At 45.1% G+C, this 17,204-nt stretch overlaps 1 protein-coding gene across 2 annotated transcripts in view; it reads right to left on the reverse strand.

The window, feature by feature from the left end:
- The window catches only part of PSEN2 (presenilin 2), an 18,396-nt gene extending 11,338 nt beyond the window's left edge, over positions 1–7,058 (reverse strand). Inside the window, exons 1-3 of one of the 2 annotated variants that reach the window (XM_082050089.1) lie at positions 6,972–7,058; positions 1,360–1,556; positions 454–683 (exon numbers count right to left, since the gene is read on the reverse strand). In XM_082050089.1, the coding sequence (XP_081906215.1) occupies positions 454–683; positions 1,360–1,503 (374 nt within the window). In that variant the 5' untranslated portion in view covers positions 1,504–1,556; positions 6,972–7,058. Of the gene's footprint in view, positions 1–453; positions 684–1,359; positions 1,557–6,795; positions 6,947–6,971 lie in introns of those variants that run through there. The other variant, XM_082050090.1, reaches the window with a different exon arrangement.
- Positions 7,059–17,204: the final 10,146 nt, after the last annotated feature.

Here is a 17,204-nt window from a genome sequence, read left to right on the forward strand (position 1 = left end):
TCTCTGGCACAGTCAGCAAGAGCTGGATGGAATTATGTATCTTTACCATGAGTCTTTAGGAACCAGAAACGCCATCAGGAAATGAAACACTCATCCAAATGAACATGCTATTCCCTGACTGCCGCAAGCGAGTGAGAGAACAGATCAGGAGTTCAGCCTGAGCCTTTTATGCTGCAGTATGAAGCAAATTCATTATATGCTGCTCACAGGCTTTGCTTAGAGCACCTTAATGACAGTGGTGCTAACAAAGCAGTATAATGCAGGTATGGAAAGACTTACACAGATAGGCACAGCATAATTTAGAAAGATCTCTGTATGTTTACATGGCCACCTTCAGCAGTGCAAAGGTTCTCCCAACCTGCCAAGGGAGCACTCTGTGTACACATGCGTGGAACGTATGTGTAAAGTTAGGGAGCCCACGTACTCAGAGGCTGGTTTGAAGACCTCACTTACAGCTGCCCGTTTTTCTCCGTATAGAAGCGCACTGACTTTATGGTGGCGACGACAACAATCATACAAAGGGTGACAGGCACAAAGAGCATGATTACATGCTTTGCTCCATATTTCAGAGTCAGTTCCTCCTCTTCATTTTCCAAGGCGCCTTCTCTCACTGGAACACCCGAGTCAGACGTTTCCCCATCAGCGATATTGTTAGGGCTACGGCTGCTACCTGTTCGCCTCTTCTGAAAAAAAAATGTTAGCAAGCATATGAAGACACTTCTTTGTATTCAAAACTTCATTCCATCATACTTCGACTTGTTCCTAATTGGAAGATACCAAATGAACAAGGCAATTTGAAATTCCATTACAAACAGGTCACACTCAAGCTTTTAAACCAAAACCATGAATATTTAAGGGCCTCTTCAAGTGCAAATATATAGATGGACACATGCACATGAAGGGCAAGCTGCACAGAACTGAGATAGAAGAAATATTATCTGAGATGGCATAAGCTTGATCAGTTTCTCCTCCCACAGCAATGCTATTCTTGCTTTACCCCACTGCTTTGCATTTGCTGCATTTGACCAGAGCAGACAAAGGGTTTCTGGCAAGACAAGAAGGCTGAAAAGGATATCCTGCAAGAGTCATATGTGCATCAGGTGCTGATTCAAAGCCTGTCTCTTTACCAAAAGGAAGGAAAAGGGAGGAGTATAGATGGAGATAAAAAGGAGGGAAGAGTAACAGTGGAAGAAATAGGAATAGGCACTGCTGCTGCTGGCAGAGAGACTGACACCAGAGAAAGAGCACTAGCCAAAGCCAGTCATAGAAGCCAGTCTGCTGGAAGGAATGGAAGGGCAGCAGGATTACATGTGTCACCACATCCCATTTCGTCACTCTCCGGGAAGGACGCACACCTACCCTGTGTGCCTGCGCTTCCCCTGCCTGTGAGGCTTGCAGGCCATCCTGGTAGGAGGGGACTGGAGGGCTCTCTGCAGACATCAGGGATGTTCTCTCATTGCAGGGCTCCTCCTCGCTGTCTGAGTTGTTCATGAATGTGATCATCGTGGCTGTCCTAGGGAGCACTCGGGAAGGGCACCACCAAGCACTACTGAAGGCTGTGGGGGCAAGCAGAGCGAGAGGAAAGAGAAACAGCGAACATCACAATGCAAACAACTGGAAGTCTGAAGAGGAGGCACAATTGCAACAGAAAGGCTACAGCACACTATATAACTCTGTCTCCTCCTAACAGCTGATTTAGGAATGACAATCCGTTCAGTTAAACTCACTGTGACTTTTGCCATCAGGGAGAACAGCAAAATGCAGCACTGAAGCAACTTAATCCTTTTTCTTTGCTGCTTCTATTTTCCCTCTCCCATTAGTACACCTTGACTTTCACAAAGCACGTTTCTCAGTGCGTAGTTTTTGTTTTGCACAGGCCAAACTAAGCTTCACCTCAAATGTTGCCTGCTAGAAAGCTAAGACAGCGCAGCTCTTACACAAAACCCCTGCAAGCATCAGCAGTTAGCAGAAGTTTCTTAGTAACCCAGAGCCTTGGCTTAAATAGGCCGCTAACCAGGCATTACGTGCTGTCTTCCCTGTTACAACTGCTTATTAACCAGATGAATTTTATTAGCAGTTCTTCTATTTGCCCATGGACAGGGAGAGGTTTGTGTAGAAAGGGAAAGACCTGTCTTCTCAGGTGAGCTACTTTTTTCTTTTCCTTATGTTGCCTTGTGATTAAAAGCAAAACTACTTGGATGGGCAAAAAACCTCAGAATATAAAAGTGGGGGCTAGAAACGTTTGGCCTCTTTCCACCTACTTCTGTGCAGCAAAGCAGCACAATGCAGAAAGGAAAGGAACGGCTCTTCTTTCTAGACACCAGAGAAGCGAGGTACACTGCCCTGGATACCGTAGAATAGCCTTAAAGCCAGGATTTCAGAAAGCTCTAAAAGCAGGTAATAGGAAAATTCCTTTTAGCATTTAAGTCTGCTTAAAAAAGCAACTGGAGTAAATAAGGTTAATTCAGTCACCTTCTGATTTTCAGCCACCTGTCCATAAGCAAAACAAGATCTCTAATGCACTGTAAAGCTGTAATATCTACAAGAACACCTCTCCTCTGCAGTATTTTACCCAAGTCAGTGTGTCTCAGGAAATAAATCCATCTCAGAAGAGGAAGCTGAAGAAGCCATGTGACTTGGACACAGTCACTTCAATCTGAGTCATGCATTGGCAGCCCAACTAGTACACTGTGCTGTCCACCAACCAGCTTGAGAGGTCAGAGTGGGTACTTCAAAGATCTGTCAGATATTCTTGATTCTCACTAAAGAAATTGAAATTCTTACTGGAGGAAGGAAAGAGGGAGGAGTGAAAGATTCCCCTTTCTTTCACAACCTCCTCAACACATCTAGCACCTTCAAGAAATTTTAAAATGTCAACTCAAGCTAAACATTTTTCAGATGACTGCTCCTCCCCTGCCTTTTCTTCAAGCTTTTTCATATCATTTTGTTCCTCTTTTTGTGATAAAAGTGGTACAGTTACAGGAAGAAAATGCATGGACAGCCCTCAAGCTGGGCCTGTCAGCTTCACAGTAATACTGTGTTCTTAGTGCGTGAGTTTCCTAACACCTGCACCTGTGTGCTTATTTCTTACAGAGCCTAAAATCTCCACTCTGGGTGCTTAACACACTCTTCTGACTGGGCATGTAAGAGCTCACAATTTACAGCTGAGAGCCTAGATTCTGGTTCAGTTATAGGATTTAGGTATTTAAAGAAGCCAGATACATAAAGTCATTAAATCATGACATACTTCTGGATCTGTGAACAGGCTAAATTATGCATGCCACAGGATCTGTGACCCAATGGGTTAAATAGCTCTCAAAACCTTCTGCCCATGTGAGAGACCAGGGGAGAAATAAATATTTACTCTCTAATAGTTTGGCACTAATATTTTAGGTTTTAACAAACCAATTAAAATATTAAAGAACTTTTTCTCCCAGTATTCAAGAAACTGCCACACAATTTTTGCTGCATGAACAGAGCAGTTCTGCAGAGGATTTAGAGGGGACAGCCAATTAGCCTACTTTCAACACCCTAGTTGTGCCCACTGGAGGAGTTAAACCAACAGCAAAAACACAGTGCTAATTACTAACCTCCACGATTACATGGAAAAAGAATTCCATGTTGTAATACATCTGGTTTTAAGCTGGACATTTTCTGCTATTCTCCTTCAAAACGGATATGGACAAATGCAAAGGTGCGACAATACTTCTGGTCAGCAAGCAGACTCAAACCTGAACACAGCTTTACTGTCCCTTGTTTACAAGGCTTTGGTTTCACTGAAGTCTGACACAAACAGGCCCCAGCCTATCTGGGATTCTAAAGGAGCTCCTGTAGCAACCGACCTTCAACAAATCCACAGACATCATACTTGCAGCTGCCTTAAACTGACCTAAATGTGTGGTCCTGCCAAAGGGCTTGTACCACCACCCCCAGCCTCTCTGAAGCCAACACCAGGTGCTCATCAGTTTCCTAGCTCTTTTGAAAAGACAACAGGCACTTGTTTTCCTTCGCTGTCACAGAGTCAGGTTCCAGCAGGACCAGCTCCCAGGCTGGCTATGCGAGCAGCCCCAGTGTCCACAGGACGGAAGGGGAGTGCTGGGCCATCCCCTTCCAGAAGGGTCAAGCCCTATGGTAGCAAGCCCCCTGCTCGCTCCCAGACAAGACCTCCCGCACCTCAGGTCTGCAATGGTGCGGGTCTGAGCCAGGCAGGGGTCTTTGACATACAGTTTACAGAGGCAGGACCACTGGTCCCCTCTCTCTGCCCCACAGTGGGCCCACCAGGGAGTTTGTCTAATGCCACTATTGACTGATCAGAGCTGCACTTTGAACTGTCACCAAGGCTGAGCTGGCTGCCAGAGGGAGCTTTGGTTTAAGCAGCCTGTCCTTCATGGGAGGAAGGACCAGCCTGGTCATTCATGCCCACGTACCCAGTACATCAGCCTTTGGGCTGAGCAGGGGTGAAGAAGAGAAAGCCTCTGCCCTGGGTGCTTGCATGCTGAACAGAGAGGAAGCCACACAGCACCAGGCAAGCAAGATGGAGGTGTTATAAAGCCACACTGTCTTCTGATATCATTTCACTGCTTAAACTAAAGGAAGAGGCCTTGCAGAGATGATTTCTGCCTCCAAAGGACACTGGATACCCCATAACAGAAAGCACAGGAACCTTCTTTCCTACTTGTGCACAACACCAAATGTATCAATGCATACTGATTGTGTTTTCCTAGGCTGGGCTGAAAAGGGGGAAGGACAGTTCAGAAGATAAAAGCACAGAGAGCTGAGATGAGCTTTCTGGCTATAGCAACAGGAGGAGCTTTTGGGCTGGAAGGAAACATAAGCTCTGTCTATATTCACAGAAAGTTATAGAGCATGGTCTAGCAAATACACTAAACAAAGAAATGGAAAAAATGTGTCAGACCATTATCAAACTGACCCAGTAGGCTTGCAGGGTATCAGGAAAAGTTCTCTTCGCCCATGGATGGATTCAAACCGTTAGGTCTCATTCAAAAATCATACAATGTAAGAGCCAAAAGACCAAACTCTCAAAACTGTACAGCAAAAATGAAAGGAGACAAATCTAGGTCAGTAGTAAATGCTTATAGTGGGGCAGCTGAGGTGGGAATACAACTCCTGCTTTATATCAGTCTCACGAAGGCCACAGGAGAGCAGATGTCCAGATGACCTTCGTGCAAGTGACGTCTTTCCTCAGCAGATTAATGGATTTTTATAAAACTGGGCCATTTCACACTAACATTAGGATCTAGCCTTGGTTTGCCTTTTAATTTCATGCTGCAACATCACTGTGCTACAAACAAAGCTAAATCCTTTGCTTTGCATTTCATCCATCACAAATAATACCAGTAAAATATACAGTATAGAACAGCTGCTATAGGCTGGCAGAATACTTAACAATCCACTTAAGAGTTAGAATTCCCGCTCATACATACTGTTCTCTTAGATGGCAATTAGATGAAGACAATCTGTCTTCCTTTTCTATATTTAGTCCAAGAAAAAGCTTTGGGCTGACACTGACAGCCTGATGTTCTCTTAAGTTTCAGCTGTAACAATCACTGCTGTTGGTAAATACAGAGACAAGGAAGAAACTTTAGGAAATTCTAAGTGATGGAGCCAAAAAGATTTCCAGGTTCTTGCCAATAAAGCCAAAATGTGCATGCTGCTAAAATGACAGAGGACTTGGAACACACCATCTCAGCAGTCAAAAAGGAATTTGCAAATACCATTCGCTTTCAGCCCCAGAACACAAAAATAATGAAAGACAAGATACTACAGGAATTTGTAGAGTTTTGTAGTCCTCTTTCTCTGTTTTAGGGCACACCAACACAGCTGAACTAGCACTGCTTTCTTCTGTCCCACAAGAAAGGCACAACACAGAGCCCCAAAGGGTTATTTTCCTGGCAGCGCTGAAATCCCATCCCCCACCCCCCCAAAAAAAAAAAAGCATCGGAAGGATTATTTTGCCAGCATTAAGCCCAAATACTCTAGCAGCCAACTCCTTATCACAGCATAAAGGCACCACAGCCCTGCAGACCTACTTACACCAGGGAAACCTCAAAGCTAGGGTCAGACCCCACACACAAGAGCAGCTACTTGCAGTGGTGCTAACACTGCCAGGAGCATCTGCACCAACAGGGGCTGGAGGTGACACACCAGGGACACCCAAGGACACCTGTGTCAGGGCTGGGTTCCCATCTCCTACCCGAGCACCTGGGGCAGCCAGCCAGGGGCATGCGGAGCCACGGAGCCCCGCTGTCCCCGCTCCCAGCAGGACACAGGTGCACACACCAGGGCTAGGTCACCTTCCCTGTCTGTCCAAGCGCACACCCAGCCCAGCCACATGCACAGCAGCTGGCAGAGAGAGCCAACAGGCACTAAAGAAAAAAAAAAAAAAAAGGACAAAAAACCCAAGAATCCTGCCTGCCAGAGACTTTGCAGGAGGCCAGAGGAGACCTTGCGCCCATGCACACGTTCTCCACAGCTGCCCCAGCCTTAACAGTCGGGGTTCCACGGAATCGCCGGCAGCGCTTCCAAATGAAATCCTGGGCTGCGGGCAGGAACCACTGCCCAGGAGAAACACATATACGTGTATTTTACCTATACATACACATATAAAATATATGTTATATATACACGTAATATGCACCTATATAGAAATATATTTGTATATTCGCATATCTATGTCTAGCTAGCTATATGTCTATATATATATATATATATCTATCGATGTAAACTTTCACCGGAACGAGCCCGCAAGGCTGCCGGACCTCCTTCCTCCCCCACCTCCGTCCCGGGCCCCAGCGTGCAGCGGAAGGGCTTCGCACGGCTCCAACGGCGCGGCGCCCCGAGACCCCGCCGGTCAGGCCCCGTCCCGTCCGGAGGGCGGCCAGAGCCCGCAGCCCGGCAGGGGCACGGACGGAGCCCAGGCCGGGACACCCTGCGCGGCCGCCGGTGTTTACCTGCTCCCGGCTCGGCACAGGCTCCTCTCCGTGCCCATTGGCTCCGGCACGCTCTGGCCCCAATGCTGGCCGGGGGAAACGAGCACGCCCACCGATTCGCCACAGCGGCTGTCGCTCGATGGGTGTCTCCGCCTACTGGCCACTCTTCTCCAATGGGAGAGAACGGTGAGAAGAAGGAGGGCCAATAGGAAGGCTGTTCTCGTCGCCGCCTCTCTCCGGCGGTGAGGCGGCCTGTGAGGCGGTGGCTGCGCCGCCATAGTGGGGCGGGTGTGAGCGGTGTGGTGGGTCACTGGGGCCCCGGGGGCAGGCGGGCTGGCCGCAGGCAGCGGCAGCGCCTGGGAGGAGCCGTGGCTCCCGGAGCTGGGCGGCGGTGTCAGGTGTGGGCTTCTCCCTCAGCGAGGGAAGGGCGGCTCCGCTCGGCCGCGGGCCCGTCCTGCCGGGTGCCGTTAAGTGCCTGGGCGCTGCGGGACGGGCCGTGTGGGGCAGGAGGGAGCTGGTAAAACACCCTCAGCTTCCCCTAGAGCTTAATGGCTGCGGCCTCACAGCTGGACGCGGGACACTTACGATGCCGGTGAAAGGCAGTTTTAGACTAATTGCTTGAAGATGTCTGGCTTTACACCTGTGACTGATGTTCTTACAGACCCTGTAACGCCACCGGCGTTTTTTAAGGCATTTAAATGTTTATCTACATCCTTCAGTAATGGGAAGGCTATGAGAGTGTGCAAATCCTGACTGAAATAAAAAGGTAAGGGAGAGGAGTGGAGGAGTAAACAGGGAAACCAGAGGAAATGGCCAAAGAATGGTTCTTTTGGAGTTGCGCCCGACCTTTGCCCAGTTTATGGATCAGAAGGATGAATAAAGGAAAATTACAAACATTTTCACGTTATTTGCTACAGGTGTGGGAAATTTGTATTTTCTAGGTGTCTTTTTGTTTAAAATTAAAAGAATCTAGCAAGACAGTAAACGAGAATTCTGTAGACAAGTGAAACTGTTTTTCAGTCAGCACACAAACTGTTGCCGTGCCTCTGTTGTTCCCATTGCTTTATCAGGCAGCGGTCAAGTGAAATTAAGTTTTTTGCAGCTCTGTAGCACTTGCTCATCATCTGTGGGGGCAGAGGCACAAACTGGAGTCATGGTAAAAACTCTGCTGCTGCTTCGAAAGAATCTCGGGCACAGACACGGGGAGTATTGGCAGCAAAGATTTACCTTCCTTGTTGCTTTGGGCCATCTGTGATGATCTTGCGTACGGAAGAAGTGAAGGGTAAGACAGCAATGAAGGAGATGCAAGGCAAAATAAGTTAATTTCTCCACTGTATATCGTTGGAAAAAATGGAATATTCTGCAGATTCCAAATCCAGGTTGGCCATCACATTATTTTCCTTGAATGATCTGTGCAATATTGGTGACAAGTGATACACCTGCCTTATGCCTGTAGTCTTTATTTTGAGCCACTTTGCACACAGAAGTAAGTTACATGTAAAATTCTTCAGAGACCCAGACAGCTGCCTATGAAAGCATGGCCAGCTGTCTTTTGCCAACGTAAAGGCCGTCTAGGAAAACGGATAAACTGTGTGTTTGGCTGTGTTCATCACTAGCAGAGCATCAGAGCTCTGTGCAACAGGCTTCTCTCAAAGGCTGTGTCTGTCCTTTGTGTGCTAAGCTGTTGAGTTTCTTTTCACTGGACTCTTGTTCCAGCTGGAGTTTATTTTAAATGGGAATTTCTCTGATTAATTGAATCCTTTGCACATTGTACGCTCAGCTGCTTGTTAAGTTTGTTTAATATTAGGAGAAGGATCAATTTTGGTTGCACTTAGGTTTTCCACAACTGAGAGTAGTTTCATACCCCTTTAGTTTGTGTGGACCTTATGTATCTGACACAGATTTGGGATAACGGTAAAAATATGTATCTGTTTTAAAACATTATACATCTTCAAACCCAAAGCATTGACAGTCTGAACTGCACGGCTCTTCACCTCGCTGGCAGTCAGCCAGTCCCTCTGAGCCTGCCCAGAGTTCTCACGGAGCCAGCAACAGGCATGTTCCAGTGAACACCCTGGCCTGCCATAAATCCATGCAATAACAGGTAAGTTGTTCTTAGGCCCATTAAAGTCCCCAGGGCTGCGTGCAGATTTCATCCGTATGGAGTGATTTGAGTTAGGAGTGAAATTTTTTTTTTACAGGTGAATTTTCTTCATTTTTCACTAACACCTGTCAGTGTCTCCCATATTCTTTTCTCCCTCGCCTCCCTCTGTTTCTACCATATAATGGGCACAGCCGTCTTTGGTAATTAATGCTTTTTCTTGTCCACTCTTCGTTTTCCCTTTTTACACTGTTTTTCCAAATTCTAGGTTCATTTCACTGCCCTTCCTCTGGCTAGTTCCAGTCAGTATCATATCTGTTTTTACCTTTATCTTGGTGGATGCATAGGACTTGGAAACAATTTGGTTGTATTACCAAGGCCACATACCTCAGAATTCTGATGCAGGTTCCCCTTTTCCTCCAAATCATTACATTTTAAATAATAATACTGAGTGGTTTTCATTTGCTTTCTGCTTTTTTAATCTTTTAGGACATTTGAATTGTTAACACCTATTTTGCTAATTTTTTCCCTCAAATATCAAAGAGATAAGTGTTTTGTTCTCCATTTCCTTTTCAAATGAAAGCTGAAACTTCCTTGCAATCCCAAGCCCCCTGAAATCAAGGCATGTTCACCGGAGCTGGGCAGCCTCTTACTAAACAAGATCTCTCTGATTCAACAGCAGGTGACAGATAACCCATTCAGCATGTGGATTTTAGAGGCTGTAAATACCACTTAAAGGTTGACTGAAAACCATGCTCATCTTCAGGCTGCAAGACAAAAGAGATGAGTCAGGCCTTGTCCCATCTGTATTAAAAGCCTTCTTCCTTAACTGCTGGGTGGGCTTTGTCTCCTTCTAGGTGCTGAAGGGATGGGAACTGGTTTTACAAGCCCAGTAGACTTTTCTCAGCAGCTTTAGAAGCTAAACTTGCAGCTTTTTTTCTCTCTTAGAAATACTGCTCTTGAGTATGAAGGGCTCTGGGAGAAGATTATATTAACATGGAACTACACAGGGGTCTATTCAGGTCTCTGGTCTGAAATTTAGAGACAAATTAATTCCTTCTTGCTTCCCACATTCACACTGAATCTTCCTTTTTGCTCTCATGCTGTTGGACAAGTGCAAAGAGATGTAGGTCTTGTGCAACCTAACAAAGTGTTTAAGGAAAAATTACATGTACTGCAACCTTCATGAAAGCACAAGAACTGGTGGCACTGGGGCTATGGGTATGTGAAACCCATCTGTCTTTCTGAGAATTGGTATTCTGCTTGCGTCCTTTGTAGTTTTCAGAGGCAAAAATCTATCTTAACTCTGGATGTTCCATTCTGTACCCTAAAGTGGGTAATAGGAAGACGAAGAGTTGTTTCAGTACCTCCTTCCTTGAGAGTTACTACCACACAGCTTTCAGTCAGAATGTCCCTTCACAAATATTTTTTTCATAGCTGCATCACATGAGAAGCATTTGACCTGAGAGCACATTAAAAGACATTTTGATCAAAGCCTCGCACTGTATTCCTTTGGCCATCAAAAATATTTCTGCCTTCTTTTTTTCTCTTTAAACAGATCTGTGAAGTCATTTCCTTGAAGGATCTCTCAGAGATAATGCAATGTATGCCAGTTCATAGGAAAACCATGTGACAAACCACATTGCAGCTTTTGGGGAGATGAGTGTTTCTCACCAGAGAAACTGGTAGTTGCTACAGGTACATTCTGTGGGATTGTCCTAATGTCCTTCATTTTAGTACTTGCACATTTGCAGTAGGAAATCTCAGGGAGATTTTGGTCATAAACTGTTACAATCTTCCAAATATATCCAAGGAAACGTGGCTGTTTTATTTCAGGAGGTATAAATAATACCCGGAAATAGAGCTACTGACACAAATTCAAACACTGAGATGCTCCCTTGGCTTTCAAATGGAAACAGACAGACCACCACCTGTCAAAATAATATGAAAACTTCTTATGCTTACACAGAAGATAAGAATAGGGTCAGGCGCAACACAGCTGAGGTTTTATGCTAGAATAGGGTTTAGGGTTCCCGACATTCTTGTTCAGTTTTTTGCACTCTGTAAATCTGCAGTCCCTCAAAGAAAGGTAATTACTCAATACCAAAGTAAACATCTTTTCTCATAATTGAACGAGATTTGCTCATTTGTGAGATTACTTAGGATGCAGCCAAGGCTCATGATTGAGTACCACCTATGGATGGGTAGCATATATTGGTGTCACACTTATGTGTTCATTGTAAGAGTGATCCCACATTGATGTATCCATGAAGCCTCAGATGCAACCAGACAGTTCAGACTTCTGCTCCAGCACTGAGGAGCAGGGCATATCATTCTATCTAAAACAGAGTCAAAATAGGGATCAAGACTGCAGACTACTGATGTGACTTTTGGAAGCACATCTCCATTGTAAGGTGATACCAACCAGCTCTGCTGTGAATGTTCATTCAGTACGTCTCCCATGGTGTTGCATAGATTTCATATCATCTTATGGTCCACTCGTTACAGGGTCTATAGCATCACAGCTGCTGTGCAGATGACTGCTTTCTAATGTATGTAGAAATGAGCTAAACGCAAGACCCAAATCAAACAGATAAGGGCATGGTGGTGGGATGGGAGCAGGAATTAAATCTGGTTAAGTGTGCAATCATGAGGCAATCAGTGATGCATCCAAATCAATGCAATGACCCCATAGTCATGCTTTTAGGCACAGGTCCTTTGCAGGCCCATCAGGCCAGAGCAGGACTGCTCCAACGGGAGTGCCCTGCGCCGGCCTGGGAGAAGGAGGAGAGCTGCTGCTGCCATGGTGCCCTCTGGACCACTGTGTTCAGTTTCTTCTTCCTCCTTATTACATGTTTTGTACAGTTTTGCTAAAGAATCAAACGTGTCTTTAGGAGACAAATGCACCTGCCTGAAAAGCTGTATTATGCCTTTGAGGTTGTTGGTATCTCTTTGGCTTTCCAGATCTTGGGACAAATCCTTCAGACAATTCCAGATAATCAGCAGACCTGTTCATGTGACTTGGAAAACTGTGAGTTAACACTGATCTGCTCTGCCTGAAGTAAATGATAAATCATTAATTACTTTAACTCAAATGAGGTCAATCCTGGGAAAAAGGGAAATAGGTGCCTAACATATTTTATAAATGCACACGAGAGACAAAACAAGATGTTCCCTGTAACTACGACCTCTGTCATTTATTTGGGCCCTCTGCTGGTAGTCCTCATGGGTAGGACGTGGGTAAAGAATTTCAATTATTCATTAGAATCATAGAATGTCCTGAGTTGGAAGGGACCCACAAGGATCATCGAGTCCAACTCCTATCCCGGCATATGACAACCCCACAGTTCACATCATGTGTCTGAGGGTGTTGTCCAGTCTCTTTTTTGAACACTGTCAGGCTTGGGGCTGTGACACCTCCCTGGGGAGCCTGTTCCAGTGCTCCAGCACCCTCTGGGTGAAGAACCTTTTCCTGATGTCCAACCTAAACGTCCCCTGGCACATCTTCCTGACATTCCCTTAGGTTCTGTCATTGGTCACTAAAGATAAAAGTTTGGCACCTGCCCCTCCTACTCCCCTTGTGAGGAAGCTGTAGCCATGATGATGTCTCCTCCAAGCTGAACAAACGCAGTGACTCTAGCCACTCATACAGCTTCCCCTCCAAACCCTTCACCAATTTCGTAGCCCTCTTCTGGACACTCTCCAGTGGCATTTTATCCTTTTTATCCTGTGTCACCCAGAACTGCACACAGTGCTCCAGGTGAGGCCGCACCAGTGCAGAGCAGAGCAGGACAACCACCTCCCTGCCCGGCTGGCAATGCTGTGCTGGATGCACCCAGGACACGGTTGCCCTCTTGGCTGCCAGGGACACTGTTGGCTCATGTTCAACTTGCCGTTGACTAGAACCCCCACATCCCTCTCCGCAGAGCTGCTTTCCAGCCTCTCGTCCCCCGGTCTGTATGTACAGCCAGGGTTGCCATGTCACAGGTGCAAAATCCAGCACTTGCCCTTGTTGAACTTCATGCGGTTGGTGATTGCCCCGTTCTCCAATTTGTTCAGATCCCTCTGTAGGGCCTCTCTGCCCCCGTGAGTGTCAACAGCTCCCCCCAGTTATGTGTCATTGGCAAACTTACTAAGCAACCCCTCAATTCCTGAGTCTAAGTAATTTATAAAGATATTGAAGAGTGCTAGCCCTAGGATGGATCCCTGTGGAACCCCACTAGTGACTGGTCACCAGGCCGACATAACCCTATTTACTAGAACCCTTTGAGCCCGGCCTGTGAGTCTATTGTTCACCCACTGCATTGTGTGTTTACCCAGCTGTGTGCTGGACATCTTGTCCAGGAGGATACTGTGAGAGACAGTATCAAAGGCTGTGCTGAAATCCAAAGATACCACATTGTTTAATATTCAAATAAATTCTTCACTATTTACATTTCAAGGAGGTTCCCTCCTCCACAACCTATAAAATAAAGTGTCGCTGTATACACTAGAGGGCAGAGGCCTTCTATGCGTGGACATCTCCGTGGCGCCTGGATTCGCTGTTTGACAGAGATACACCTGCAGTCTCAGCTCAGTTACACTGTGTGATAATCTTTGGAGGGGATTCTATTGTAATCAGATTCCTGCAAAATACATTAGGTGCTCCTATGGCCCTCTGTGGAGAATTTATTTGGGCAATGTCTTGTTTTGCAAAGCTCCTGACACCACCAGAGCAATTGTTTTAAAGCCACGTTGTTTGCTGGATTCCACAACACTGATCAGGCACTCAGATTCAGCTCAGCTTGTCTCTGCTGGCATGGTTGTATCACGACCACTGTTCCTATTCTTGGAGCTGCAACTGTAACGGCAATGGCAAGAAAACTGAGTCAAAGTAGGCAAAAATATATTTTTCACTTTCCTAAGTGGTAAGGGTGAAAGCATCCTATTTTGATTTTTGTTTTGTTTTGTTTTTAAAGCAAGGTTTTATCACTTTCTGTTTCTGAACTTCACTCGTACTCACATTAAGCAGCAGTCTTCCAAAGAATCCATTGTCGTATTTCTGCAAGCTTCTCTGCACAGAAGCACTTAGAATAGTTTATCTTACTAACTTTTAAAGTAAATTAAATAAGTTTGTCTTAAACTCCTTCCCCTTCAGCAGGAGTGGCCATTCCTAAAATAGCCTTTACTGGCATTTAGTTTATTTAACTTTGTGTTAACACCATTTAATCAAGCCTTAAATTAGGTTTTGAACCAATTTAGTTAAACTGGTTCAGGCCAGTTTGATTTTCAATCAGGCAGTAACCGAAGAGTTTATTATATGTTAAGATAAATAAGAGAGTTCATACAGAGATTTTCTACAGATCAAACAAAGCAGGTTTAAGTCAAATCTGCAGTTAAACCACTGTGGCTTTTCAAAACCTTCAGGCTTTATTTTTCCTCTTGTATAATGAAACTGTACGTAAGTTGAAGAAAAAAAAAAATATTTCTTTTATGTATCATGGTTGTTCAAGCATAGATCTCAAATTAAGGGAATAACAGTAACTAGTACTTTCTCATGTTCTTTATAATTTCCCATCTCCCTTCCACATCTGACAGACATCAATTGCTTCAAGAACTCAAGAAGTTAATTGTTTTTAAATTATGTAAGGTCTTGCACTTTGCTAATGAATCATACTCCTCATCTGTAATTTTTCATAAGTACAGTTAAGCTTGCCTTTTTCCATTCCTTTCCATTCCATTTCACCCAAATCACCTTGGTGTTCCCATGCATCTCACAGATGTTTTCACATAACAGTAATATGTGTTTCCAGAGCAGCAAAACTTCGCAGGCTTTACGGGTGACACTCATCCTTGGTCAAAAACTGTCTTCACAAAACACAGTCATACTGCAACTCTCACAGATGGCCCAAGTTGACTGTTGGTGGCAGGTAAACTCGTATGCATTTGAGTCTGTCTGTATTTATCTCCCACAGCCTGGACGTCATTTCAGTCATGCTGTGTTGAAGTACAGCAGCTATTTAACAGCTCACATAACGATATACAATAGTCAAGGAGAGAGAAGTGGAAGAGAACACCATGTAGCGCTGGTGTGGTCAAGGTGAAGTTAGCCTGGCAGAAAGTCATTACTCAACAGAGAATTACAGAGGAGAGGATGTTGCAAGTATATAAAAATCACAAACATTCATTGTAATACAAGCTACAGGTTTTCCAAAGTATCTGTGGTATCTGTGGAGGTCTACTTGCTTTTTCCTAAATCCACATGAGGAACTGGATATTTGCAAAAACAGAAACAGGAGGAAGGGAAAAGACAGTGCACTGTAATAGAGCCAATGCGACCACCTGAGCAAAGAGAGGCATCGCACCAGCATTTGGATCGGTGCTCAGGGACGCAGTCTGAATTCCCTGACACTGCACATATGCAAAGCAGCCCTGTGACAATCTAGACCTGGGGCAGGCAGTCAGCTTGGTTTCTGCTTGGTTCGGTCGGGAGCTTTCCCATGCTTGAAACCCTTGGTAAAAGAATGCCACCGCTCTGTGGACACACTGCCTGACAGTCACCAAGCGGTTCAATTCCAGCATCTGTGCTGTCACTGAAGGCAGCGTGAAACTCGGCAAGACAGAGGGTGGGTGTAGTGCTGTCAGAAGAGCTGCAATACCCATATCCAAAAGAAAAATTTACAGTTCTTCATGACACATAGGGAAGATGCAGTTTCCTCATCTTCCCTACCAAGTCAGACGAGTTTACCCATGCAAATGTCAGGAAAAAGCAAATGCAACTCCACAGATACCTCTTTGTTATTTGTGGATGACTTACAGCTTGTATTCAAATGCGAATACAAAAGCTGTGGTAAGTAATGTCAAAATCAGGTATATTATTTAATAAGAAGAAAGATGCCTTCACTGTATTTTAGAAAAGGAAACAATAATGGTGATGACTTTCTGTATGAGCAAGAGTAGCAGATAAGAGACCAACATTTTGCGTGTACTCATTTCAAATGCTGAATATGAGACACTTTGGGCCTCATTTTATATATGCTGAGCAGACAGTATTCCGCTCTGCATGAAAGTCATGAGGTTCCTGAAAGTCGTGGCTCAGTGCAGGCTGGTTTCCTTTTAGACATGCGAAAACAGAGCCACCAAAATTCACTGGCTAGTTTTGAACATGTTGGTCTTTACCTCTCCCTGCCTTAGTTTTCCTGTCTTCATGGGAAAGAGGATAATTACCCCAAGTGAGAAGAGTCTTGAGGCATTCCCTCCAGGGAGGGGGTAGAAAAGTGCTGTGTGGTTAATGAGGATGAGCAATGCCCACTGTACTGCACACAATGCCAACGCTTAGATCATTTCTCACCCACCTCTGCTTTCCTCGCTAAACCACATTTCTGTCTCCTGTGTCTTTCTCAGAGCTTTTCACACTCCTGTTTATTTCAACATTTACATAGAAGCTTCCATAACAACATCAGATTCATTTCATTCTTCCACACAGTGCAGCTATCTTTAAAGCCAGTTAAATCATTTCACCTCTCAAAGTAGTTTCTTGTCTCAGACAAGCAGCGTGACACTTTTTATAAGCTCAAAGCCTACTCCGCCCATTCAGGGCAGATTCCTTGTGAGCTGAATCAAGTCTAGCCTTCACATCCTGATATGTGGTTAAAACAGTCTGCTCCAGCAAATGCACTCGACAGGTGATGGCAGGTGAACTTTCCTAGACCTTAAGAAAACGAACTTGCTTCCACTGTAGAGGGACACAGCACCCAGGTCTGAACACAGAACGTCTGTTGATTCTCATCTCAGTGCTGAGCCAATGTGTCTAAGGGTCTCTGAATAATTACCCTGTGCACACTAAGGGCTCTCCTGATAGTGAGGAGACCCTTTCACTGCTAGAACCAGAGCAGTTTTGCTGTGGAAAGGAAGTGGGAGATTTGAGCAGCAAGGAAAGAGAGCCTGTGCCTTGGACACTGATTTAAGATACTAGTGTTTCAGGCTGGCTTCCTGCACAAGCTTCCTAAATGTTCATACAACACAGAGATAGGGACATTTCTGAGGCCTGACTTGTTCTTTAGAGAGTAAGCTCTTGGACAGAATGACTCCTGCTTATTATATACTTGTGTTTTTCACTTATGTCAATGAGATTCTGACTCTTAAGGTCATTTGAATAAATTTTCCGTTTAGTG

The sequence above is a fragment of the Streptopelia decaocto genome (genome assembly GCF_964273445.1).
Source record: "Streptopelia decaocto genome assembly, chromosome: 3".
Classification (NCBI taxonomy): Eukaryota; Metazoa; Chordata; class Aves; order Columbiformes; family Columbidae; genus Streptopelia; species Streptopelia decaocto.